The following is a 26,410-nucleotide window of genomic DNA, read 5'->3' as shown; positions in this document are numbered from 1 at the left end:
TCAGATTGGTAGCATTTCTGAACAGGAGTAAATGGCTACACAAGATGCAAAGCAGTGGAGACTGCAGCCCAGTAGATTAAGTGCAAGCAGCTGACGAACAGCATAAGTTACAAAAGTGATTTTTCTTACTTTTCAGTTTCTTGAGATGTTGCAAAACAAGCAAAAAAAAAGATGACCAAGAATGGAACTATCTGCAGAGATCTTTGGGACAGGACCATCTTCTGACTTCTTTGTATCTACTGAACAAAACAATAAAAGATTGACATTATTACCAAACCGCTCTTTCTTTCAGCTGCTGCTTTCATTCTGGCAGGTGCATTTTCTACTTGTACACATATTAGTAGCTGCTCTTGTGCATCTGCAAGCACTGTAGATCACACTAATTTAAACCAACAAGAGGTGTGCCTACTAAGGACGGACTGGAGTAAAGAACTCAGGACTCATCCCTAATATTTGCCATTGACTTCTGTGGGAGCAGGATTGGACCCTAAGGACTGAGTGGAAGACAGAGTAAGAACTCTGGGACTTGGTCCTATTATAATGCATCATCTCAGAGCAGAAAATATATGGTGGGCCAGAATCTGCTCTCACATGCACCGCTTTAAATCCAGCCTTGACTGGAGTTAACTGAGATCCACATCTGACACACACATAGCCTGTGCCAATGATATCAGACCATACAACTCTGCTATTAAATCTTTGCTGAGAAGCAGGATGAAACTGTTGTGGCTTTTTCTGAGGTTTACTGGATTTGTGGATTAGGGAAGTAAGAATTAGCTCAATTTAACTGGTGACAGGTTTCAGAGTGGTAGCTGTGTTAGTCTGTATCAGCAAAAAGAACGAGGAGGACTTGTGGCACCTTAGAGACTAACACATTTATTTGAGCATAAGACCACGAAAGCTTATGCTCAAATAAATTTGTTAGTCTATAAGGTGCCACAAGTCCTCCTCATTCTTTTTGCTCAATTTAACTGTATGTGCAATAATTGTTTTTAATTTAAATTATCACTACAATCAAGTCAACACCGATACCTGTTTCTGAGATCTATCTATCTATCTATCTGTCTATCTATCATCTGTTTTATCACCACACTATCTGGGTTGTCTACTTCAACTATAGTGCATGGCTTTAAACATTGGATTAATCCTATCACCTTACTAACAGGTCTCCAGATTAACTGTTATAAGGAAAACCTGGTGTATGTTAATTAAGGCAAACAAAACAAATGAAAAAGGGAGTATAAAAATGTACGCATAAGAAAGATTGCAATTTTTTCTATATAAATTAGATTTATATAGATTTTTTTTTAGATGCGAAAGATTTTATTCGGAAACAAAAGCAAGTAGAGAAGCATTTTGGGATAATGCATTTCAAGCCCAGCTTCAACAGCGTCCAAAAATGGATTTGCTTCATACTGATTTTGGGTAATAAACTGGCAGTACCTGGATAGAAGGGTGTTCCGTTTTTCTTACACCCGCAGAAATTATATCAAAAAGAAAAGGAGGACTTGTGGCACCTTAGAGACTAACAAATTTATTTGAGCATAAGCTTTCATGAGCTACAGCCTAGGCTTGAATAAAGACTGGGAGTGGATGTGTCATTACACAAAGTAAAACTATTCCCCATGTTTATTCCCCACCCCCACCCCACCCACTGTTCCTCACATGTTCTTGTCAACTGCTGGAAATGGCCTACCTTGATTATTACTACAAAAGGTTTTTTTTCTCTCCTGCTGGTAATAGCTCACCTTACCTGATCGCTTTCATTACAGTGTGTACGGTAACACCCATTGTTTCATGTTCTCTGTGTATATAAAATCTCCCTACTGTATTTTCCACTGCATGCATCCGATGAAGTGAGCTGTAACTCACGAAAGCTTATGCTCAAATAAATTTGTTATTCTCTAAGGTGCCACAAGACCTCCTTTTCTTTTTGCGGATACAGACTAACAGGGCTGCTACTCTGAAATATATCAAATAGGCGGACAGTAGAACTTAAACCTCACTCTTGACAAATATATTCCACTTTTTTAGACTGATCTCCATGGAAGATGAGGAAAAAGGTATTGGAGGGCGAATGGTTACCAGTTCTGATTTTTTTTCAAGTATTTCATATATCACCTATCATATGATATTGTGGACTATTCAAGATATAACTAGTCTGATTGTATGTAATAGACATGCTGTATCTTTATATTGTGATCTACAATAACCTGTACATCAATGAGAAGTATCTCTAAGACACAAAAGTACAACATTAACATATGGTATACTTACTGTTGATCCTAAAGGGTACAGTACAGGGTCAAATCCAGATCAGCACAGCTCCGTCTCGCACCAAGTCCTCTAGTGAAGTTCAAATTGCAATGCCAGTGTGTGTCTTCCAGCTTCTTTTATACCTCCTCAGAAACCACAGAAACAATAGACATGAGCTGTACAGTACCTTCTGTGACTAAGACCTTTCCTCTCATATTGGTGAAATCAGTGGGTTTCGTATTTCCAAAGACAATACACCTTGGATGATAAAGTCTGTTGTCCTTTGGTGATTAAAGAAAAGACTTACAATATCTCAGTGACGTTTCATTGCTTTGCTATCCTCCCAGACCTATCAGTAGTGCTCTAAATTTGTAAAGTAGGTGTCTGGATTAATAATAATGTAGAAGTATATACTGATGAGGATGACAAAGTTGGTAAAAGAGGACTGGAATTAATGGAAAATTTATCTGAGACATTTGTAAATAAGGATGCCACTGGACTTTAATGTTCAACAAGAAAAATTTTGCTTAAGCCCATTGGTTGTTCAGTGAAACACATCTGTTTATTTTGGATCCTATAAAATAGGTAGATATGGAAAAGACCTAGCAGATCACTGAATTCATACTACCACAAGAAATGTTAGATCTCCCCAGATAAAGCCTGTATTAGATATTAAACTGTGGCTGCACTAGATCTTACACAAGAGGCCACATTCTGATGTGTCTTCAGTCAATGGTCAAAGCTAAACAGGGGAATGTGGTATGAATTTTGGCATGCATCACAGGAACCGTACCCACGTGAAGTTTTGTCTGAAGCTGGACACCTATGAAAACAATGAAGGATGGTAGCTCTGCATGTATTGAGTCCGTCGGTGCATGGGAAAAGGTCAGAGTGATTTTCAAGGGTACTGAGTGCCCACCACCCCATCTGAAGTAAATATTTCTTTGGGACTTATGTGGCTCCAAGTACCATAGAGTCCAAGCACCTCACAATCTTTACCATATTTAATTTCACAACACCCCTCGAAACAGAGAAGTACTATTACCCTGTTTTACACACAGGGAACTTAAGCACAGAGAGTAACTTACTCAAGGTCCCACAAGAAGTCTGTGGGACTGAACCAAGTTGCCCCAGATCCGAGAGTAGTGCCCTACTGCCTGGGCCATTCTTCTTTAATAGCAGTTACAGCTCCTCAACCCCTCTGAAAATCAGGCCCAAGATGTCTCACGTGGGCAAGTCAGTAACGGAGGCACCCAAAACCAGTGGCCACCCTGAAAATGTGACTGTATATGTTTAGCTACCAGGAAAATGTGTGTTTTCACCAAACATGGGGAACCAGATTCGGACCACTGCTCCTGCCCTTTAGCACCACTCTGGTGTGGCAAAGATACAGAAAAGATGATTTGAACAGGTAGCTGGGGATTCCCATGGCATGGAGGCATTTTAGGTGGTTGGTTCTATGCACATACACTCCTCTGCCCTGGTTTGTCAGGTGTACACAAGGTGTGTCGGGGAGAAGGCAGTCTGGGGACTCAGGGGAGCTAGCAGTTGGCTTAAAGCAGAGCTCTGGGGCAGCTGAAGATCTTGGAGGTCTTAGGCCATGATGCTTGACCTGCATGGAATTTCTTTGACATTAATGGGCTCTGGATAGGCATAAACCTGGGTGTACCTCACTGCAAGAGCAGGGCCAGAGATGTTAAATCAATTGAATAAAGAGAATCCAAATGCTCACCCAGCACTAGTTTAGGACTGGAAAGGACTAGAGATCTTCTTGGAATACATGAATCATGTCTGAAGTTCTGCTCTGCTTTGATTTCATTGTTTCCCAGCCTACATGCACCAGCTAGAGAGCATTTTGAACTTTTGTTTTTCCTCACATAAAATTCAGGGTTTGGTTATTTATTGATTTGTTTCCTTATGTTAATATCTTTAATGCTGGTGAATGGTGCTGAATTGATTGGACTGGACACTAAAATCCTCTATTTCCCCCAAGAAGAGGGTATAACACCCTACAATGCCTATTGCCAGTGTGTCCCATTCCTGATCTGACATCAAATCTCCAATTGACGTCAGTGTGTTTTGGATAAGATCCCAGTATCAACCACAGTGAGAGGAAGAAGGGGAGTTGGGGCCTTGATTTCTCTGCACAGGCTCCCGACAAGATGGAGTAATAAGTCCCTGTTATGGTGGTGTCTTCTGCCATGTGGACTGTCCATCAAGTGACTAGAGGAACCACTAGTCTATTCTAGAGGGGAAATTCTTATTTTCTGAATTTAAAAATATTTGTCCTCTTGGAGGACTAATTCCTTAGAAATCTTGAAGAAAAAGATACCAGCTCAGTGGGAACAAAGACCACAAATTCATTTTGCATAGGCCCCCAAAGAACTATACATTCCAATACAATCAACCATGGCTGGATTCAAACCAATGGCTTAACGACAAAAGCAGATGTATCCCATTACCAGCCCTCACAGCTGTCCTATCTTTACCAATAGCTCCTATTGAAATCAAATTGCATTTATTATTGTCCTCGGGTCAATTTATTTCAAGCCATGATATTTCATGGCAATCAAATTAGGATTCCTGGTCTTCGTTACATGAGTTCCAACTGATGATGCAAGGGTCATTAATTTAAGAGGACAAAGCCTGTCACCAATTAAAAACTAGTTTTAAAAATGCTGCTAAAATAGAAGCCTGCTTCTCTCTTTAGTTTCCAGGGTAGCCTAAAGTTACACTGAATTATCTCTCCATGAAGGCAGAGCTTCCTAGTTACATCTTCAAAGACTAATAAGCATTAGCAAAAGTCAAGTCCAAAACATCTGGTCTAATTCATCCTTGAACTTTTATCATCTCCTTTATTTAATGGGCATTCACTGAGTGCAATTACTGGCATCTTCATGGTAAGAACTCAAATTGCATTTGTCTGAGCAATTGCAGGCAGGTCAGGGAAATTGAAACATGGCCACTGAATGAACACTTGAAGCATTCTGTCATGGCCAAAGTGCATTACCTTGACTACTCTGCCTCCGTGGATACTTCTTTCCACTTAAGAACCGGGAGGACGGAGGCACAAAATGTTCTTTGAGGTTGTAGCTTCAAAAGTCTTGTATTAAATAAGATTTGGGGCCTGGACCAGTTTAAATCACAAGGGTTCAACAGAATGTACATTATTATTGCAGTACTTTCGACAAAACCTACCATTTTAAGCCAAGAAGTCAGAGCCAACTTTTTCCTTGGTGACATGCAATTTTCTAATCCCACTTAGCTACGTGTAAATCAGGAGTAACGCCACCGATACCAGTCATGCAGCACTGAATACTGAATACACCTTGAATACTGTCTACAGTTCTGGTCAAGTCAGCTCTAAAAAGATATATTAGCACTGGAAAAGGTACAGAGAACGGCAAGGAAAATGTTGACGGGTATGGAACAGCTTCCGTATGAGAAGAGATTAAAAAGACTGGGGCTTCTCATCTCGGAAAAGAGACGACTGAGAGGGGATATGATAGAGGTCTGACACAAGTGACTAAGGAAGTGTTATTTACTCCTTCACATAACACATGGGGGGTCACCCACTGAAATTAATCGGCGGCAGACTTAAAGCAAACATAAGGAAGTAGTTCTTCACACTACGCACAGTCAACCCATGGAACTTGTCACCAGGGGATGCTGTGAAGGCTAAAACTATAACAGGGTTCAGAAAAGAACTAGATAAGTTCATAGAGGATTGGTCCATCAATGGCTATTAGCCAAGATGGTCAGGGATGAAACACCATAGTCTGAATGTTCCTAGCCTCTGTTTGCCAGAAGCTGGGAGTGGATGACAGTCGACAGGGGATGGATCACTTGATGATTGCTTGTTCTGTTCATTCCCTCTGAAGAACCTGGCATTGGCCCCTGTCAGAAGACAGGATACTGGGCTAGATGGACCTTTGGTCTGACCCAGTATGGCCGTTCTTATGTTCTAATGAGCGAAACATCACATCCAAGGACTCACTGTTAGCACTACCAACGTTAGACTTAAGAAGTGTTAGCAGAGTTTGATAGTAGCACTTCTAAAAATAATGATAGAATCATAGAATATCAAGGTTGGAAGGGACCTCAGGAGGTCATCTAGTTCAACCCCCTGCTTGAAGCAGGACCAATCCCCAATTTTTGCCCCAGATCCCTAAATGGCCCCCTCAAGGATTGAACTCACATCCCTGGGTTTAAGAGGCCAATGCTCAAACCACTGAGCTATCCCTCCTAACACAAAGCACTTTATATAGCACATTTCCATCAGTGCTGCACAAGCATTCATTAATTAATCCCTATAATACCTGCTACCTACCATCATACATGACTACACAACACTACCATTACCATCCACCACCAGGAGGCAATATCATTATCCCCATGTTAAAGATGGGGAAACTGAGATGCACAGAAGTTAAGTGACTTGCTCATGGACACACAGCTAGTAAGCAGACATGCCAAACCCATGGAAAAAAATGCAGAAATTGGGCTTGTTTTTGGCTTAATAGGCTTGTGAGTTGCTTGTTGGTTAGTTTTTGGCTGGTAGCTTGTTGCTTGTTTGGCTTGTAGCTTGTTACTTCTTTTTTTGATCAGCTCCTGGCAAGCAGAGGCAAGGTGAGGAGAGAGTCAGGGGTGCACAGCAGGCCCACCACAATCCCAGACTGCACGCCGGGGGGCTCTAGTCACATAGAGTGTTGGGGTTCTTAGGGATTGGCTTGTTTTGACCTAGTTTTGAAATGGGATTAGCTTGATTTTTGGCTTATTGTGAAAGTCGGGGTGCTTATTTACCGCACAAAAGTTGGCAACTGTGCATAAGTGGAACAGCATGGGAGTCCGGATATAAATTAATTTTACAGGCACTGCTCTGCGGATTCATTTGGAGTTCGGATTCGGGCTTAGTCTACACTTAAAAGTTTCACTGGCATACCTATGTCGGTGAGAAGTGTGAAAAAAAAATCACCCCCTTACCAGCCTAGGTATGCCAGCAAAAGGTGTAGTATAGACACTGTTACACCAGCAAACAATAGTCCTTTTGCCAGTATAGCTTATTTTGTTTTGGAAACTGGTCTAAACTGTACCAGAAGAAAAGCTCTTCTGCTGATATAAACAGCATCTTCACTTGGAGGGCTTGCCAGTATAACTACATCCATATAATTGTGCTGGCAAATCCTTTCTAGTGTAGATCAGAAGATCTATTTCCAAGTGATATAATCATTTTCTTAGGAAGCAACTTGTTGGGATTCTGCTATGTTAGGGCCTTCTTATATCTTCCTACTGTAGTTTCCACCACATGCATCTGATGAAGTGGGTTTTAGCCCACGAAAGCTTATGCTCAAATAAATTTGTTAGTCTCTAAGGTGCCACAAGGACTCCTTGTTCTTTTTGCTGAAACCAACAGGAGGCTTTCCATGGAATTCAAGGGGCTTTGGACCAAGCCCTAAATTTGCCTCTGGTTTAGAGTCTGTTCTTGCTCCCACTGAAGGTAATAGCAAAACTTCAAATGACTTCAAATAGGATGAGGCCCTTAAAACACAATAACCTGTTTTCAATGTAATGCATTTGAATGAGGAGGCCTGTGTGCATAGAAAACAGAATCAGGGTTTCCCATGCCAAGGACTCTTTTGTTTTGCTTTGTAATCCACTCCCCAGGGAGCCAGGTGGTGTGAGAAAGTGAATAGGGATGCACAGAGCATAATAGAAAAGGCAAAGAAAAGAGATGGAGGCCCAGCACAAGAGCGAGGTTGGTGGGGGAAGGGGCTGAAATGCAAAGAAGAGAAGAGGAAAATAGTCTCCTTAGGGCAGTGGTGGAAGTGGGACTGGGCAACACACTTGAATATGCTCTATAAGGGACAATCCTTCATCTGCAGAGAGACCGACTGGCTGATCTAATGGGCCTTTTTCCATTTATTATCATTAATTGTTAATTATTATTGTGATCGGCAGCAGCAGCAGTTGTCATTTATTTATGATGAGATAGCACCTAGGGATCCCCGCCAAGATTGGGACCCCACTGTGCCAGGCACTCTAGTGTAATACACTGATCATCATAATACGTAATAATCATAGTCATGGTGCTACTCATGGTATACAAAAGTGCTTGCTGGATCAGGGCCATAGAATAAGAAACAGTCCTTTCCCAGTGGGGCTTACAATCTGAATAGACAAGACAGAGGAGGAGTTGTGAGCAAGGGAGAGCACCCACAAGCAGAGTGAACAGTTTGATGGTTTGCAAATGTCTTATTAATTCCATGATTTTTGTTGAATTTTGCTTTGTTTTTAATTTTTCCTTCTTGGGCTTACATGTTTCTACTATATTAAACTCCACTACACCAAGGTTTGAAGCAGGCAAGTGATCAAACTGCAGGAGATGGCAGGGGGGCTGAAACAATCTTTATAGAGGGGGTGCTGAGAGCTGTTAAACCAAACTGTAAACCCTGGATATGATAGAAAACACTTCAAGCCAGGGGGTGCAGCAGCACCCCCTGCATCCCTAGTTCCAGCACCTATGGGGGATAGGGACTCAGAGGTTGAGGGAACGCTATTCTCTCGAGGGGAAATTGAACGGAAATTTGCCGAGAGCAGCACTATACTGGGTGTTCAGTCAGATGCAAGTACTCACAGGGTCAACTTCAGGTGGGGACAAATTGGCAGGGAACCCAGGAATCCTATGCCTCTTAATTATTCATATGACCCTTATCGCCAAACTACTGCAGCACACACCTCGTGATGCAGCGCAGAGCTAGCATCCCCATTTTACAGATGGGGAACTGAGGCACAGAAAAGCAATTGCCCGAGCTCAGGAAGTTTGATGTTTGGAACTGAAGCAGGGTTTCCCGTCTCCCAGGCTAGTATCCTAACTGCTGAGAAGGCTCTCCTCTTGGGAAGTATCCCTGAGGCTATATCTACATGAGCACTTTTGTCAGTAAAACTTTTGTCAGTCAGGGGTGTGAAAAAAACACACTGTAAGGTTCATAGTATGCACATAGCCTGAGGTGTCAGAACCTGGATTTAACAACCTTGAGAGCAAGCCCCAAGGCTCACCCATTTTTCCAGGCTTTTACTGGAGGGGCAGGGGGCATGCTCATAGAAGAGGGTGTGCTCTGAGATTTGATTTTGGAAAGGATTTATTTTTTTCTTAGCATTTGGGCAGGTTCAGAATTGGTCTGGGGGAAGGAAAGAAAGAAAGAGGCACCACACTGTTGAGAGGAAACTGTTTGACCACGTGAATGGTAAATATAGTCCATTTCCCTCTGTTGATGGTGAAGCAGACACTAATGAGTTGCTGCTTTCTTTACCCCATCCTGACCTAGAGATCAGAGGAATCTACACCTCACAGTAAACACTAAGGTCATAAAGAATCCCCACCACACACACACATGCTATAGCAGCCACAGAAGTTTCGGTTGTGCGGCCTTGGGATTTTATTGGCTCTTACAAACAAATCAGGCTCTGTACTGTCTGCAAGACATCCTATATGCTGTGGGTAGTTTTGTTGATGATTCAGAAAATGGTGGAGCTCTGGTCCTATTCACACTGCCAGCCCTAGAGCCATTGTTCTGTAGCACACTCTCTTGGGCTAAGGATCGGGAGTTGAAGGGGTTACTTTCTTTATCCCCCAGTCAGTCTCCAATGGGGGATCAGCCTGAAGGGGAAAAAAAGCGGAGGTACTCTTCCAAACTCTGCTTACTAATTAAACTCTGCTTATATGAGCAGACAAAATGTGACAGTGCTCACAGTATGCTGGGCAGATGTTCAAAATATGATGTTCTCTAAGCTCCACCTGGGGGGGGGGCTTAAATATGCCCTTGGGTTCCCAGTAAATTGGGCAGATCTATGATCCTCCCTCTCCTTGCTTACATGAATGAGGAATGAAATCATTAACATTTAGACATTAAATTGATCATCACTGGGTATCTGAGCTGACACTTCACTAAGATGAACGGGGCAGTTCACACAGCTCAGAGCTATTGTAGGTTTTCAACAAAGTCACTTATGCTACCTTAGAGACTAACCAATTAATTGGTTAGTCTCTAAGGTGCCACAAGTCCTCCTTTTCTTTTTGCGGATACAGACTCACACGACTGCTACTCTGAAACCTGTCACTTATGCTAGAAGCTTTTGCTGGTATGGTATCATTATTAATCCTTAGCTCTCAGATAGCAGTTTTCATCAGTAGATCTCAATCATGCTGGTTAGGGGTGTGAATTTTTGCGACATTTCTATACTGACAAAAGCCCTAGCGCAGACGCAGCTATGCCATTATAAAAGTGCTTTTGACAAGTACAACTTATTCCATTCAAGGAACTGGTATAAATTATACTGGCAAAAGCATTTTTTGCAGTGTAAGATATATCTTTACTGGGGAGGGCTTGCTGGTCTAGCTATATATTTGCCCTTAGAAATCTCTGCACCCCCGGTTACACGTGATTCATATTTCTGAGGTTTTCTTCACAACCATAACAGCTAGAGGGCGTTCATTTTTTTAAATGAAAGCTCAGATTCTGTAGAACAAGATAGGTTTCAGAGTAACAGCCGTGTTAGTCTGTATTCGCAAAAAGAAAAGGAGTACTTGTGGCACCTTAGAGACTAACCAATTTATTTGAGCATGAGCTTTCGTGAGCTACAGCTCACTTCATCGGATGCATACCGTGGAAACTGCAGTAGACATTATATACACACAGGTTTCAGAGGAACAGCCGTGTTAGTCTGTATTCGCAAAAAGAAAAGGAGTACTTGTGGCACCTTAGAGACTAACCAATTTATTTGAGCATGAGCTTTCGTGAGCTACAGCTCAAGATGAAGTGAGCTGTAGCTCACGAAAGCTCATGCTCAAATAAATTGGTTAGTCTCTAAGGTGCCACAAGTACTCCTTTTCTTTTTATATACACACAGAGACCATGAAACAATACCTCCTCCCACCCCACTGTCCTGCTGGTAATAGCTTATCTAAAGTGATCATCAAGTTGGGCCATTTCCAGCACAAATCCAGGTTTTCTCACCCTCCGCTCCCCCTCCCCCACAAACTCACTCTCCTGCTGGTAATAGCCCATCCAAAGTGACAACTCTCTTCACAATGTGTATGATAATCAAGGTGGGCCATTTCCTGCACAAATCCAAGTTCTCTCACTCCCTCATCCAACATTGTAGGGAGAGTGGTCACTTTGGATGAGCTATTACCAGCAGGAGAGTGAGTTTGTATATGTATGGGGGTGGGGGGGGTGAGAAAACCTGGATTTGTGCTGGAAATGGCCCACCTTGATTATCATGCACATTGTAGGGAGAGGTTTCAGAGGAACAGCCGTGTTAGTCTGTATTCGCAAAAAGAAAAGGAGTACTTGTGGCACCTTAGAGACTAACCAATTTATTTGAGCATGAGCTTTCGTGAGCTACAGCTCACTTCATCAGATGTAGGGAGAGTGGTCACTTTGGATAAGCTATTACCAGCAGGAGAGTGAGTTTGTGTGTGTGGTTTTTGGAGGGGGGGTGAGGGGGTGAGAGAACCTGGATTTGAGCAGGAAATGGCCCACCTTGATTATCATACACATTGTGAAGAGAGTTGTCACTTTGGATGGGCTATTACCAGCAGGAGAGTGAGTTTGTGGAGGGGGGGGGCGGAGGGTGAGAAAACCTGGATTTGTGCTGGAAATGGCCCAACTTGATGATCACTTTAGATAAGCTATTACCAGCAGGACAGTGGGGTGGGAGGAGGTATTGTTTCATGGTCTCTGTGTGTATATAATGTCTTCTGCAGCTTCCACGGTATGCATCCGATGAAGTGAACTGTAGCTCACGAAAGCTCATGCTCAAATAAATTGGTTAGTCTCTAAGGTGCCACAAGTACTCCTTTTCTTAGAATAAGATAGCAGCTTGAAAGAGTTGCTACTAGTATGCCACAGATCTGCATAGTGGCCCAGTCCAAACCCATGTCTCCCATACTCCTTGCAATGTTTTAAACAGATGAATCCTTTCACATCCGTGACGCCTCCTCAGGAGCGGCAGAATAAGCTTTACACCCCCTTTTTTTCAGCCAGAGACAGTATGATCTTTACCCATCACTGTAAAATGGCCCTGAGCTAATTTTTTATGTCAGTTTTGCCTGCCACATTCAGGAAAATGTGAATGAAAAAAGTAAATCACCCCAAGGCATCATCAATATAACAGCCACGAGTGATATATTTGTCACTGTGCTATATGATATTATGATAGCAGGAAAAGGGAGAAAAGCAATATATTTCTTTCTCTTAACAACTCTAGTCAACAGGATTTTTCCAAAGCCATTTTAGTACTTTGCAAACTTTGGGGATTGAAGAGAAATTGACAGCACACTTACAATATTCATAGATATAGATATATATATATTCATCCCAAATCTATCTATCTATCTATCTATCTATCTATCTATCTATCTATCTATCTATATTTGGGATGATTAGATTGTTAGGGGTAAATGTTGGTAAACGTTGATTTCACCTTGCACACACAAACTGACAAAAATATTTCCAGAGAAAATAACTGAAATTTATGAAGTGAGAAAAATTGCTTGACAACCTATTAGAGTTCGATTTACCGATATTTACTTTGCATATTTTGACATGTGAGGTTGACAGTTTATGTTTTAACTGTAAGAAAGCTTGAACTTTTTGAATTCCATGTCTACTGTCCTTATTGCCTGATCCCTCATAATTTTGCACAAATGTTAAAATTTGAATGGAGACAAACTGAAAAAAGTGCTTAAATATAAACATCAATATTATCCGTCAATGTTATAAAAAATAAAAATGGAATTTTGCCAAATCTCTTTATTGGGCTGATGTAGGGATTTCCCCTTTGTGAGTTTGTCAAGATGCTGCAATCTTCATGCTGCCAGACTGTGACACTGGAATTACAGTACAGCACAACACTGATCATCCTCAATATGCATCAAACTGATCATTAATTCCTGTTGTTTTATGTCTTTTAGCCAGTTTCTGATCCTACTACTTAATTTCCTTAATAGCGTCTTGTGAGGGACTTTGTCAAAGGCTTTTGGAAAGTCAAAATAAATTATGTCAGCCAGTCATCCTTTATCCAAAATGTTGTGGATCCACTGAAAGAATTCTACTAGATTGGAGCGATACTATTTTCCTTTACAGAAGCCACACTTGGGCAGCTAAATGATGGCTGGGTAAGGCTTATGTTGTAGACACTACCTATGCCGACGGGAGGGATTCTCCTGTCTGCATAGGTAATCCACCTCCCTGAGAAGCAGTAGCTAGATCGTGGAAGAATTCTTTTATTGGCCTAAAGCTGTTTACACTGGTGGTTATATTTTTCCCATCCCTGAGAGAAGTAGATGCACCAACGTAAAATTCTAGTGTAGACCAGGCTGTAGATAGATACATGGATGAATGGATAAATAAATTTGCACCTAACAACCTTGCACAGGAAAAAATGTCACTTTGAGTGATGACACTGGAAAGGAACGTTCAAACTTGCAACAGCTGAATTTGCTTTCCCTCAACAAACACAAAAAAGGCATGGTGAGCTGTTACCAGTTTGAACATTGCTTTCCAATGTTATGACTCATGAAATTTTTTCTGATTGCCCATTCTTGTGATTTTATCACGGCATTTCTCGTTTTTCGTATAGCCCCGGCTCCTAGACATAACTGATTATGTGAGCTTCTCAGCTTTCATTAAAGAAAAGTAAGTGGTTGGGCAGAAAAGCTGAAACATGTGACCTGAGAAAAGAAAAAGAACCTAGTATTTATTGTTTGTTTTTTTTTAAATCTCATAATTTTTAAGCCAGTCTCTTGAGTTGCTGTGGCCTGACACATGAGATTTGTGAAGGACTGGGGTTGGCAACAAGGGGTCACTAATGTTTGTAAAGTGCGATATAATTGTTAATAAGACAGTTACCTTTTATGCCTTGAAGGCACAATCACGCTCCTCCAGTCCCGGAGCTGGAGTGAACCCAGGAGTGCCCAGATGAGAGGCAAATACGTTGGGGGACTGAGTGGGATGGAAGGCCCCACCTAGACGTAAGCCGGGTATTATGAGGGATGGGATTCAGGGGGATTTGGACTGGGGCGAGAGGAGGGTGACCAGATATCAGGTGTGAAAAATCGGGACAGGATGGGGGGTAATAAGCACCTATATAAGGCAAAGCTCCGAATATCAGGACTTTTCGCTATAAAATCGGGACATCTGGTCACCCTATGGGGGGGTTGGTTTGGCCCCTTACAGACAAACCAGTTGGGGTCTGGGGCTGGACCCCCTGATTCTGGGGTGTCAGGGTGGAGGGAGCATCTTCCCCTCACGGCTTTGCACACTAACCACCGCCCCCTTTCTGGGTCCCCAATGGGCCCCAAGGCTGGGGTCTGGCCCTGGCCCCGCTGGACGATGGGAGGGGGAAGGGCGGGCCCGGGCCCTACTCAGGAAGCGGGCGGGGGCGGGTTCCATGGAACTGTCACTCCTTTGAGCGGCGCTCTGTGATTTGACAGCCGGCTGGACACGTGGGGGCAGGGTGGGGCTATATAAGTCCGGGCAGCGAGAGCGGTTGCCGCCATTTTGTCCAGTGAGGAGACGGGGAGCGGGAGCGTGTTTGGGATCGAGTCGGCTGCGGCGTAGCGCGTGCTCCCTTCTCACGCCCACCCCGGGAGTCGGTGAGCGCCTCCCCCGGGGGTCAGGGCGAGGCTGAACCGGGGCCCGGCTCCGCGGCGGGGCGGATGGAGCCGTCAGGGCCCGCCGCGCGCCGAACAAAGAGCCGCCGCCATTTTGTGTGGCGGGGCCCGGGCGGCGGCCGCCCGCTAATCGGACCGCGGGGCCCCCGAGGCGGGGGCGCAGCGGGGAGAGAGCACCTGAGGCGCGGCTGGGCGAGAGGCGCCGCGGGGGTCCGGATCCTCATCGGGGCGGGCCTGGATGGAGCCCCCTGCCCATCTCGCCTTCCCGTCACCGGAGCTGGCTTGGGGAGCGCGGGGCTTCCCGCTGAACTGCGCGGGGAGGGGTGTCCCCGCTCTCCGTGCAGCTCCGGGGGGGGGGGCAGGCTGGTGGTGCACGCCCGGCTTGGGTCTGATCCGGGTCCCCTCCGCGGCGCGCGCCTGGGCCTGATCCGGGTCCCCTCCGCGGCGGGCTGCCCCGCTGCTGGCCCTCCGTGCGCAGGTCAGCTTCGCGCGCTACCCCTCGAACAATGGAGCCCTCGGCACGCGCGGGCGGCGGCGCCCCCTGCAGGCTTTGCTGGTGCCAGCGTTCCAGACCTGACATTGACACGCTGTCGCGGGGGCGCGAGTCCCCTAATAACACCTCTTCTGGAAGAAATACTTGAGCCTTTAGCGTTCAGCCTAGTTTCGAGTCCGCCTGTACCTGGCATAGTCTCCGGGGCCGGGGGTTAAAGAACCACAGGTCCTGGCTTCCTCCCCAAGAAGGCTGCTCTTTCTTGGAGTTCGCTAACTTGAGTTAAAATCCTAGTGAAGACCAGTCCGTTTATAATTTTAACACATGTTAACCTGTGGGGGAGCCCAATCTTTACTCTTCATTATGTATCATTGCTGTGGTTTCTGGGTGCAGTAGTTTTTAGTCACCTAATTCCTATGGATTTCAGTGGATGTTAGCCTAACAACCTCTGAGGATCTGGACCAAAGGCCAAAATAAGGCACTTATCTGTAGGTTGAATGGAAGTAAAAAAAAAAACTTACTTTAAGTATTTCTCTTCTAGTGATGCATCGTGACTCTTGTCCGCTGGACTGCAAGGTTTATGTAGGTAACCTTGGAAACAATGGCAACAAAACTGAATTGGAACGAGCTTTTGGCTACTATGGACCGCTGCGCAGTGTGTGGGTTGCTAGAAATCCTCCTGGCTTTGCTTTTGTTGAATTTGAAGATCCCCGAGATGCAGCTGATGCAGTGAGAGAACTAGATGGAAGGTAAAATTTGCTTTTTAGGCTATGGAGTTAATTTAATTAAAACTAAACAATATAGACAGTGTTAAGCAACTTGTATTCTAACTTAAACTGACCAAGATCCAGTGATACTGAAACATCATGGTCTTGAGTTTCTTAACCAATCATGCAGTTGTTGGTTAGTATTAATTAAAATAGTTATTCTGCATTATAAATTAAACTAGTCGGCAAGTGAAGTGGTTAACTATGTAAAAATAAGCTTTTTTCCCCGATAATCTCAATGTTCATATTTTTGGTCATTGAAGCCAGATCCTTTGGTGTAATGTTTGGGGGGGTGATTAATTGTTTTTATATTGGCAAAGCCCTAGTGTAGAGGTATTTATTCTGCAAAGCAGTCCTTTTGCTGCTATAGTTTTTCATTTGGGGAATTGGTATAGGAAATGTTTTGTTGGTATAAGCCGATATTACTTGCTGGTATGCTGACAAATCCTTTCTAGTATAGACTTGGCCTGAGATTGGAAATTCGAAATACCTAAAAACACATCTAGGAGAAATACTTGAGCCTCTAGAGCTCAGACTAGTTTGAGTCCACCTTTACCTGGCATATGGGGCACAAGAGATGCACATCTATGTCAAGAACACTTCATTTTGAGTTGAAGGGAATTTTTAGATTTTTCTGAAATAATTTAGGAATACACAATACTTCAGAAGTGTCTAGTGTTTGATCATTGCTTTTAAGATGGAGTTAAGTTTAAAATTTGAAATGCATGAGAACAAAAATAGAGTTTAGCTTTGAGCTGTTAAATATTTTAAAATAGTGATACTAAAATATTTGCATTTTGACAGCCAGCCAGATTTAAACCTATTAACAGCTGAGCAACCTACCCTGATTTTGAGTTCATATGTCTCTATAGCTACAACTGAGTACAGACTTCACACAAAACCCTAGTGCAATGGTTCTCAAGCTTTTATACTGGTGACCCATTTCACATAGCAAGCCTATGAGTGTGACCTGTTTGTTAATTTTTTCATATATGTAACCACAAACGCTGGAGGGAAAGCGGGGTTTGGGGTGGAGGCTGACAGCTTGCGACCCCTCTCCTGATCTCCAGTTTGAGAACCCCTGCCATAGTGCAATTGACACTTGCATAAATTGTGTCTGAGTGTTAAATGCTATCCCTTCATTTCAGTTGAATTTAAAAATGAATTGGTTTAGTTTTCTTGTAAAATCCTCTATGGAGAGAGGAGATGCAGGATTTTTTGTTCTCTCAGAAATGGTAGTAGGGAAGCCATTTTTGTTCTAGAGTATACAGTAAAATCTGCTTCGATTAATTGTCAGATTTTATCTTGACATAAGACAGAAATGCTGTGAAGGTATAAAACTGCAGTGTTCACTAAAATCTATCCTCTTTAGTTTCCAGCTGTATCAGATAGATATATATATATATATAAAAAAACTACAGTTTGAGTTAATGGAGCCAAATCTCCAAAATCCATGGCCAGAAGACACTGGGTCTCCCTGTTTAAGTAACTTTGGACATGAGAGGCTCTGGTCACCTGTGAATTTGTTTAGACCTTTTTATATTGTGCTCATTATGGTAGTATCCGAGCACCTTATGTATTTGACTAACTGTACAGAACAGATGTTTCCCTTCTCCAGCGCATATCAGCGTGTCTTCAGTGCACACAGATCTGTTGCTTACAGCAGCCTTCTTTTCCAGAACACTCTGCGGGTGCCGTGTCAGGGTGGAGCTGTCTAATGGTGAAAAACGGAGTCGTAATCGTGGTCCGCCACCGTCATGGGGTAGGCGTCCTCGAGATGATTATCGCAGAAGAAGTCCTCCTCCTCGCCGCAGGTACCCTAGGTCAAAGATCATGCATAGAGCTGTTGAAATTGTTACCATTTAGCATCATAGAAGCAGGCTTTCTTTAAAGCATGTTGATGGGTAACATCTTAAACATCCTGATCACAATTCGGAGATGCCAGACACTTTATATAAAAAATCAAGGTGAACATAAATTGTATTGAACGTTGGCTTTTGTCCTTAGGTCACTGTGTAAGTTGATAGTCAGCGCCCTCTGCCCTGGACTTATCCTTTTTCTTCCTAAAATCTACACATCTTCTAGTCACTTTCCCTTTCTTCCCATACATCTACTTAGGCTGTTCCCTTTCCTTTACTCCATAATGGCAAACATTACATACAGCAACTTAGCTTTTCCATGCAAGTGCATTTCTCCACTTCGTAACAATTCAAATATTTGCCATGCAGGCAGCTGTTTAATAATGTTAAAACAAGTAACAGTTGCATTTAAATGTACAAATCTAATTTGGCACTAGTAAAGAGTTTAAAACGTCTTGTGACAATGTCATTTGAGTTTTGCAAACCCAAATCTAAAATAGCAGGGTTTTTGTTAACTGCCTATATTCTTGGACCCGGACTAACTTGTCTGGATGTTATAAAACCATGCACATCACATCTACAACATGGTTCATACAGGACTGAATTTACCTATTGCAGGTGAGTGAAGTCCTCGCAGGATAAGCTTGAAACCATGTCCCTTTTGCTGTTTAAAAAAACCCCACAGTAGGAGGATGTTAGCTGATAGATGGTTGTACTGATGGCTTGTTTTTCATTTTTTTATGCTTTTTGGTCCATCTATTAATAAAAATGAACCCGTTACAGAGTCACCATCATGTCTCTTCTCACCACCCTCTGAGTCTGCATTAGCCAGTCAACTAGCCCTTTCAGCGTCATGTGACCAGCGCGCCCCATTCAGCTTGGCTGGTGTCGTTTCACATGACCCAGGCATGGCCAGTCGTCAGGTTGCACCGCCCTTTGGTTCCCGAGCATGCTGTTTTCTCTCAGCCTTCTCTCCAACCTTAACCAAATCGGCAGCAGCCACCTCGACCGCCCACACATTCCCGGCCAATCAGCTCAGCTGTTTATTTACCAAATGTCTTCACAACAACTACAGCAGCAGCCTTCGGCTAACAAAAAAGCAGGAAAAATCCACAACACCCCCTTCGCCAACCAACTAAATACAACGCAACATCTGGCAAAACCTTTTCAGCAAATTCTTCTTGGCAGTCAGTCCGGCAGCCTCACCTCACCATTTCTAGCTTGTTGAAACCAAAAACTAGTAAGTTTTTCCTGGTTATACAGTTTACTGCTGGTTAAAATAAGGAGTAAGCGGCTTATAAGTAATTATTTTTCTCAATCAAAGGCTGGCTGTGCATAATTGAGTGGTAACGTACATATGTTGCTTGAATAAAACTTTTAAGGGTGATAAGGAAACTTTTTTAATGTAAATGGAACCAAAAGTAAATGAGGTATATTTGCATGTGAGATGCCGAACTAAATTTTTAATAAAGCTCTAACAAATTTAGCTTTTCCTTGCAAATCTGCCAAGTCCTATCACCTTTAAATGGTTTTACTAACAGTTTTCAAAACTTAAAACAATTACTTTTTTGGGATGAACTGGGCCAAGCTAAGGTTTTTAAGTCTAAACACACTCTATGGCATTTCAGAGAATGCCTGTCACAAATATGCAGTTCTAATGTAGCACTTAATGGCATATCAGTATTTACACAGAGCGCATTTTCACTTTTTCTCCACTTGGTATCTCTTGTCTTGTCATGGACCTTTTTGGCTTGCATGGGTTCCAAAACATTGGTCTATGCTGTTTTTTGGAACCACTTGTGGGACTTTGGTGTGGTGTTCTGGGCAGTGGATTTAGTTGAAATGGAAGTGTTGCATTGGACAGGTCTGCTGTGAAGTATTTAGTTAAAGTGAATTCTTGGTTGCAAAAGTGCTGTTCACACTGAGCTTTGTTTTACTGTGTTAATCTTTCCATACATTTTTACTGGACGATGGGTGCCAGATGTTTCTTGGCACGTTCACTGGGCCCAACAGTGAGTTTGACAAGTTGGGAAATACCTCATCCCATTAATGCTAACGAAATTGATAAAAAGCCTCATTTTTTCTATTTCTGGTTCTAGATCACCACGAAGGAGGAGCTTTTCTCGTAGCCGCAGCAGGTAAGCAACAGTTGGTTAAACATGGGCTCTGTTTTATCCAGAGTACTTTCTAAGGAATCTTTTCTTAATAAAATCTTTGGTTTTATTCACAAGTTTCATATTTAAAGTAGTTCTGTGATAGAAAACATAAAACAGTTTTAAGATTTGGTAAATGTTCTGAAGAACACTTACCTAAAGACTGTTTTAATAGGTTCCAGGGTTGATGGGGATGGGGGAGGGAAAGCATTTCCATTACTTTGGGTTTGCTCCATCATTGCTTGGTTTCTAGCATTACTGCATGCATGGCAGTAATACATCTTGTTTCCTTTTGGCACGCTGCTTCCCTCTGCTGTGTTGAGACACTCACACAAACTGCTGGGGAAATTGATGGTACCCCAAGGCTGTCCTACTCATGAAATGGACTGCCTCTAGAGTTTTTTGTTTTCCTTCAGAGCACTCATAGGAAAAGTTGCGTCACTAAAATGCATTAGTTTCTTGGACCATAAAGCTGCTTTAATAGCATGTAGGTACATGATACAGCGGTTGGTTGAGCACAGGAAACTGTCAGATGGAAACCAGTGGGCCTCTAGTACTACAGTACTGTGCATGTAATTTTTAAAATTTATTGATTAAATATAAAAACATAAGCATGCAATAGGAGTTTTAACCAGTATCAGAATTCAAGCTGATTATTCCTCTGACTACATGAGGAGGAAGAGGCTACTGTCACAACTGCCTTTATTAATGGATAAGTTTCCTGATTAAATAGTTCGAAACATTACAGAGAATGTGATTCTTTTTAATGAGGTGTAATAGAATTGTACACTTAATGCAGTGCTGAACTAGCCATGCGAAACATAAGGGCAGTGATATTTGAAAAAGGTCATTTGATGTAAAAAAGTAATGTGCTCAAATAGTACATTGCAAAGATGGAAAGGCCTGCAGTTTTCTTCTTCACTTCAGTTGTAAGACACTTAAATACACTTGAACTTTCTTTACACTATTTCTTTGCACAGTAATGCTCATTCATGCATATTCAAACATTCTCTTGTAATATAATCCAGTTAAACTTTTCCCTCATCTGGATAGTCATCTTTTATTGTAATCTCATAGGTCCCTCTCTAGAGACAGAAGAAGAGAGAGATCACTTTCACGGGAGAGAAATCACAAGCCTTCCCGTTCCTTTTCCAGGTCTCGTAGGTAAGAATATGTTGTATCTGCAGATTTCACTTTCTAGTTAATTTTGAAAGGCTTATTATGCCATATCAATGCAGTAACTGAAAGCTCTGCTACAGTTAACATTTTTCTCTAGTGCTTTAGATAAGTGCTTTTCTCAAGGAACTTGTAACCTAAGATCAGTTTTGATATGGTTAAAAACTGTATTGAGTAGGATGAAGTTATAAAGCACTTTCAAAAACTTTAAGTATGTAATTTTAGAGTTGGATTGGAAGTAACTTCCCCAAGTAAAATAATATTTGTTCCATCTCTAATAAACTAACTTTCATTCTCTTATTTAGTCGTTCCAGGTCAAATGAGAGGAAATAGGACTTCAGGAGGAGCTGTGTACAGGAAGTCATTAGATCTGAGCACAGGAGGGAGGAGTATGTACAGAACATTGTGTTTTGTTTGAGACTTCATAAAGCTTGGTGCATTTTTAAAATGTTTTAGCTGTTGAACTTGCTTTGTTTCTTGTATCTTGTAACAGGTGACAAATGTAAAGATGTGAATCTGTATATGGTTCTGAGCAGATCATATGATTTGTAATAAACTTGTTTTACAATGTACCCGTATGCTTAACTTTCATTTGCTTTGAGTGGTGTTCAACTTGTCTTGCATAGACAAATATTTCTAGTTTCCATATTGTGTCCTGGAATCTTTTCTGGGGAGCAAATGTAGATAACTTTTGAAAGGAAAGTTGCAGTGAATATTCACTAATAAACGTGTTACAACATCAGACTATTGGGTTTATCCAGAACAAGATGGTGATTTCTAGTACAGTTTTTGGAAAGAAGGCAAACTGCAAACCAGTAGCAAGTAAAGGGAATGACTGAATTGCAGGCAGTTTTGTAATGAGCTTTTTGGGGAAGTTGTTGATTTCCCACATTGGAACTCTGAAGGGCTACATTGTGTAAAATGTAGATTATCCCTTGGGCCCAGGTAATTTTTGTACTTAATGTGATTAGTGCATTTTTTAAAATACTTGATTGCTTAAAATGCAAGCTGTTTGGTTAACCATATGTTCCAGAATTTCTGAGAAGACCAAATTAAACAACTGGAGTGGATGGCTTGAGTGCATATGGGTACATTGTAGAAGTGAAAGACATTACTGTGCAAGAATTTTCATGTCACTTGTAAAATGTTTTGTGAAATCCTTGGGATTAAAGTTTTGGTTACAAATTTGTTGTAAGCATTTAACTTTTGAATATCTGACACATTTCCATGCAGAACATTTAAATCTGGATGGATTAGGCACATCTTAGTTAATGTAATACTGTTTCAAGGTAAAGGGAGTTAAATTACAGCCATTTAAATTTAATATATTTGGAATAATTAGCTAGTCAGCAGTACTACATTTCAGTTTTAAAATACAAGTAATTGAGAAGCCACTTGCTGCTTGGAAAATAGTTAACTGTGCTCCATGACTTAATGAGGCTGGGTCTATGATGGCTGGGCAGTCTGTCAGGATTACTCTTAAATTCAGTCTTAGTGTTGTGCTTCTCAGTAATGAAACACTAGTTCCAAAAACATTAAGTATATCTAGGGTGTTCACTTCCCATAATTGAGTTGACAACCTGTTTAATAATCAGGGATTCAGCATTTATCAGCCTAGCTTTCTATCATGTATGTCCATAAGACTTAAAATTGCTTGTCTGTAAACTGAAGTCTTGCATGGAGATTTCACACAGGGTGTAAAAATACTTCATGGCATGCTTCAAGTGTAATTAGAGCGCCAAACTGCATAATGCTCCTTTTCTTCCTATGTTCGGGGGGGAATGGTACATTTGATTTTTTTTTTTGTGCATTTAGATTAAATCCATCATACTTTGAACAATCTTGTGGTTTAATTTCCTGAAATGTCTATAAAAAGAAAGAAGGGTGCTGCATCATTTACTTTAATCTTGAAGTTTTAATGCAAGGAATTGTTATACTAGTGCCATTCTACTCTAGGACTTTTTTTATTCACAAGGAAAATAGATGTTAGGTGTTAATAGAATGGAAGAGTTATGCACAGGATACAAATAATCACTCATCAGTAGCAGCTTCAGTTCTCAGGTGGCATCCAAGTCTCACCCATCTGATGTAATGGGGCTTATTCCTGACTAAAAATAAAGGTAGTCCCTGGTAATTTAGCAAAAACACTGCTCATGGTTGCTTTCTTTTAATCTTTCTGCATAAACTGATAGCACCCAACAAAGTAGGCAAGTACTTTCAATTTAAGATTGCAGTCTGGCCAGAGCAAAATCTTAATTGCTTCTTAAAATCCTAAACACAGTACACACAAATGGGATAGTCATGTACTTCTCCATATTTCTGTGGTTACTATTAAACCACATGCTTTTCTGGATATGATTGACTAATCCAAAGATGATATAGGAAATGAATTGCAGCTTTTAATGCAATGCAGCATCTGTGCATGAACTTATTCTCTTATCTTGAGATTTTTAGATAGTCTAAAAATGACCAAGTTTTCAAAAATGGTCAGTGAGCATGGGTATTTTTTGCATGTCCAGCATGATACCTTGGTCTCTTCCAGAAGAGCAGAGAACATACAGGTCTTGTAGACTTGAGTTGGAGTTTGATTCTGGGGGTCTCAAATTGGCAGTCTCATGTGATGACCATGTTGGGCAGCTAGTATGCATGGATTAGCTAGCTGGCAAGTTACCCTCTGTATTGTAGTACCATGTTACTATTACTAACTTTAGTTCTTGGTATATCCTTTGTCAAATACTCCTTACTCCTCATTTGGTCTCTGCTTGGGGAGACTTATTTTATACTATTAGAAAAGCACCCAGACACCAGTGTGGAAGTGACCTGGATCTATAGGTCTCAACCTTTCCATGCTATTGTACCCCTTTCAGGAGTAATTTCTTATGGACCCCAAGTTTTACTTCACTTAAACGACTTGCTTACGAAAGTCACAGCACATTACTGAAATGGCTTGCTTTTGTCTGTATAAAATTTTAGTTTGTACTGACTTTGCTAGTGCTTTTTACAGAGCATGTTGTGAAACTAGGCAGTTATCTAGATGAATTGAGGCACCCCATGGAACCACTGACCTGGATGAACAGCTGTACCTTTCCTCCCTCCTCTGCTCTCAGCACTTCATACAGGGGCTGCCACTGGGATACTTACAGCTGCAGTTTTTGTCTTCACAGCTTCCTGTGGGTGATCTTTCCAGCTACAGGTGGGTTCTTCTAGGGGTTAAGTTTTGAGGGGGTAGTTAAAACCACTAAAGTTTGAATAAAACAAAATGCATTCTCTACTTTGTGAAGTTGTAGAGATGCAGTGCACTCCAGGAAGGGTGGTTGTGTGATTCCCCCACCACAGTGTAGATGGGAATTTTTCTGACTCAACCTGCCTTTCACATACTGCCTAGAAATCACTACAAACAAATTGACCCTTATTTAGGTAGGGAATGTCCTACTACATCAGACCAGTGGCTCTTTTTCCTCTGGCATATCTCTGATAGAAACCAAGTCAGGTGCTTTAGAGGAAGGTGCTAGAATCACTATAAAGGGACAACTGTAAATCTGACCAGGAGGCACTACTTGACAGTGCCTTATTTGTAATGCTTTCTTCTCTAACAATGCATGTTTTCCCACACCAAACTCAGCATTTCATGCCTAGTTATGGAATAGACAAAAGGGATGTGGATCAGCTGTGATTTGCCAGTGCTGCCTTTAAAAAAGGGAAAAAAAGACTCCCCATGGTCCCTTTGGAACCTATGTAGTAAGATTCCAAGAGTCAGCATGAAGTAATGGAAGCAGCTGCAAGCAAAAGTCAATCCACCACCCCACACATGCATAACCCCTAAACTTGCCATCGACCCCAGTCTCCCAGCACAGGATAACCCATGTGCAAATCAACACAACCAGAACACAGTAACCCCTGATCACCACTCTGAAGCATAGAACATAGTCAGTATGAAGCCATAACTACTAAAAGATGATTGAGGGCTCTTTTTGTAATCAAGTTCAATCATCACTGGGCTTCAGTCTGTTACCAGCCAATTTAAGTTCTGACTTTCAGCTTTTTTAGAAAAAAACCCACAATTTTACAAGTTACACCCATGTGATAATACAGGCTTTAAGCAACTAGTTAAGTATATATGGAACATGTGACTTGGTTTTATAATCAACTTTGGTGTTCATTGGCTAAGCTGGATGTAAAACAAAAAATACCATAAAACATGAAGAATGTGTTGAAGGGAATTTGATTCCTTCCATAAGACTGTTAAATTCAGCACATCTTCAAGTAGCCTTTGCCTGTTCACGCTGGTGGAATCAAAGCACCTGCACAGTGATTTATAGAAAGTAGTGTCTTGAGGCTACTCCTTCCCCTTCCAATCCTGGAGAGTTCCCAGGATATAAAATGAGATGCTCCAACCACCTTTCAGTCACAGTGCTAAAGGTGCAGCAAGCTTGGATTGCACACACTGTCCTCAACATTTTCCTTTCCCCACCCCTTTTTCCAAGCTCAGAGTGCACATTTTGTTCACAGTCAAGTGCTCAGTCAGATTTTTTTTTTTTTTTTTTAAAGAAAAAGCTGGCACGGGCTTTGTTTGGGGGTGCCTCACAAATCTCTACTGATAAAAGGCTGGTCTGCTAAGTTCCACATCTACCTGAGGATCTGGTCTCCAGGTCGACCTAGGAGGCCTGGTTATGTGCCTAAACTGACTGGCTGTCAGATTCAGTTTCCAAAGGGTCTAGTCCTTCAGCAAAGCATGGAGCCAGGGCTGTAAAACCAGGATCCTGGTTTGGCAACCAAGGTTGGATCAGGAGCTGAAAAACTCAGATCTCCATTTAACAGCCACCCACTGGTCCTGGAGCTGCAAAAGCCATACCTGGATCCACAGTGCACAGATCCTGAGCTGTATTTTTTTTAAAAAGGAAAAATACCCAGATTTGACAGCTGAGTACAAGCCTGTAGCTGACAGCTATAGAGCCAGAAACCTAGCCTGCATCTGGATCTGATAACATGGATCCAGGGCCAGAGACTGGATTCAGATTTGACAGGCAAACAGG

At 42.0% G+C, this 26,410-nt stretch overlaps 1 protein-coding gene and 1 long non-coding RNA gene across 2 annotated transcripts; one reads left to right on the top strand and one right to left on the bottom strand.

Moving 5' to 3' along the window:
• Window positions 1-211: 211 nt before the first annotated feature.
• LOC125624997 (uncharacterized) lies at window positions 212-16,068 on the bottom strand. The gene is made up of 3 exons (XR_007353444.2): window positions 15,944-16,068; window positions 2,278-2,402; window positions 212-239 (listed from the first exon to the last, which is right to left on the bottom strand). It is a non-coding gene; the product is annotated as an uncharacterized LOC125624997 (long non-coding RNA).
• Window positions 15,966-22,562, top strand: SRSF3 (serine and arginine rich splicing factor 3). Its single transcript, XM_048826467.2, has 5 exons — window positions 15,966-16,171; window positions 17,869-18,003; window positions 20,148-20,186; window positions 21,279-21,365; window positions 21,683-22,562. The coding sequence occupies exons 1-5, from the start codon at window positions 15,966-15,968 to the stop codon at window positions 21,708-21,710; spliced, it is 495 nt and encodes a 164-aa protein (XP_048682424.1). The 3' UTR covers window positions 21,711-22,562.
• Window positions 22,563-26,410: the final 3,848 nt, after the last annotated feature.

This window comes from Caretta caretta, chromosome 21 (assembly GCF_965140235.1).
Source record: "Caretta caretta isolate rCarCar2 chromosome 21, rCarCar1.hap1, whole genome shotgun sequence".
NCBI classification, from domain to species: Eukaryota; Metazoa; Chordata; order Testudines; family Cheloniidae; genus Caretta; species Caretta caretta.
Note: the sequence above shows the minus strand (reverse complement) of the source record. Positions and strands in the feature narration are given on the sequence as shown.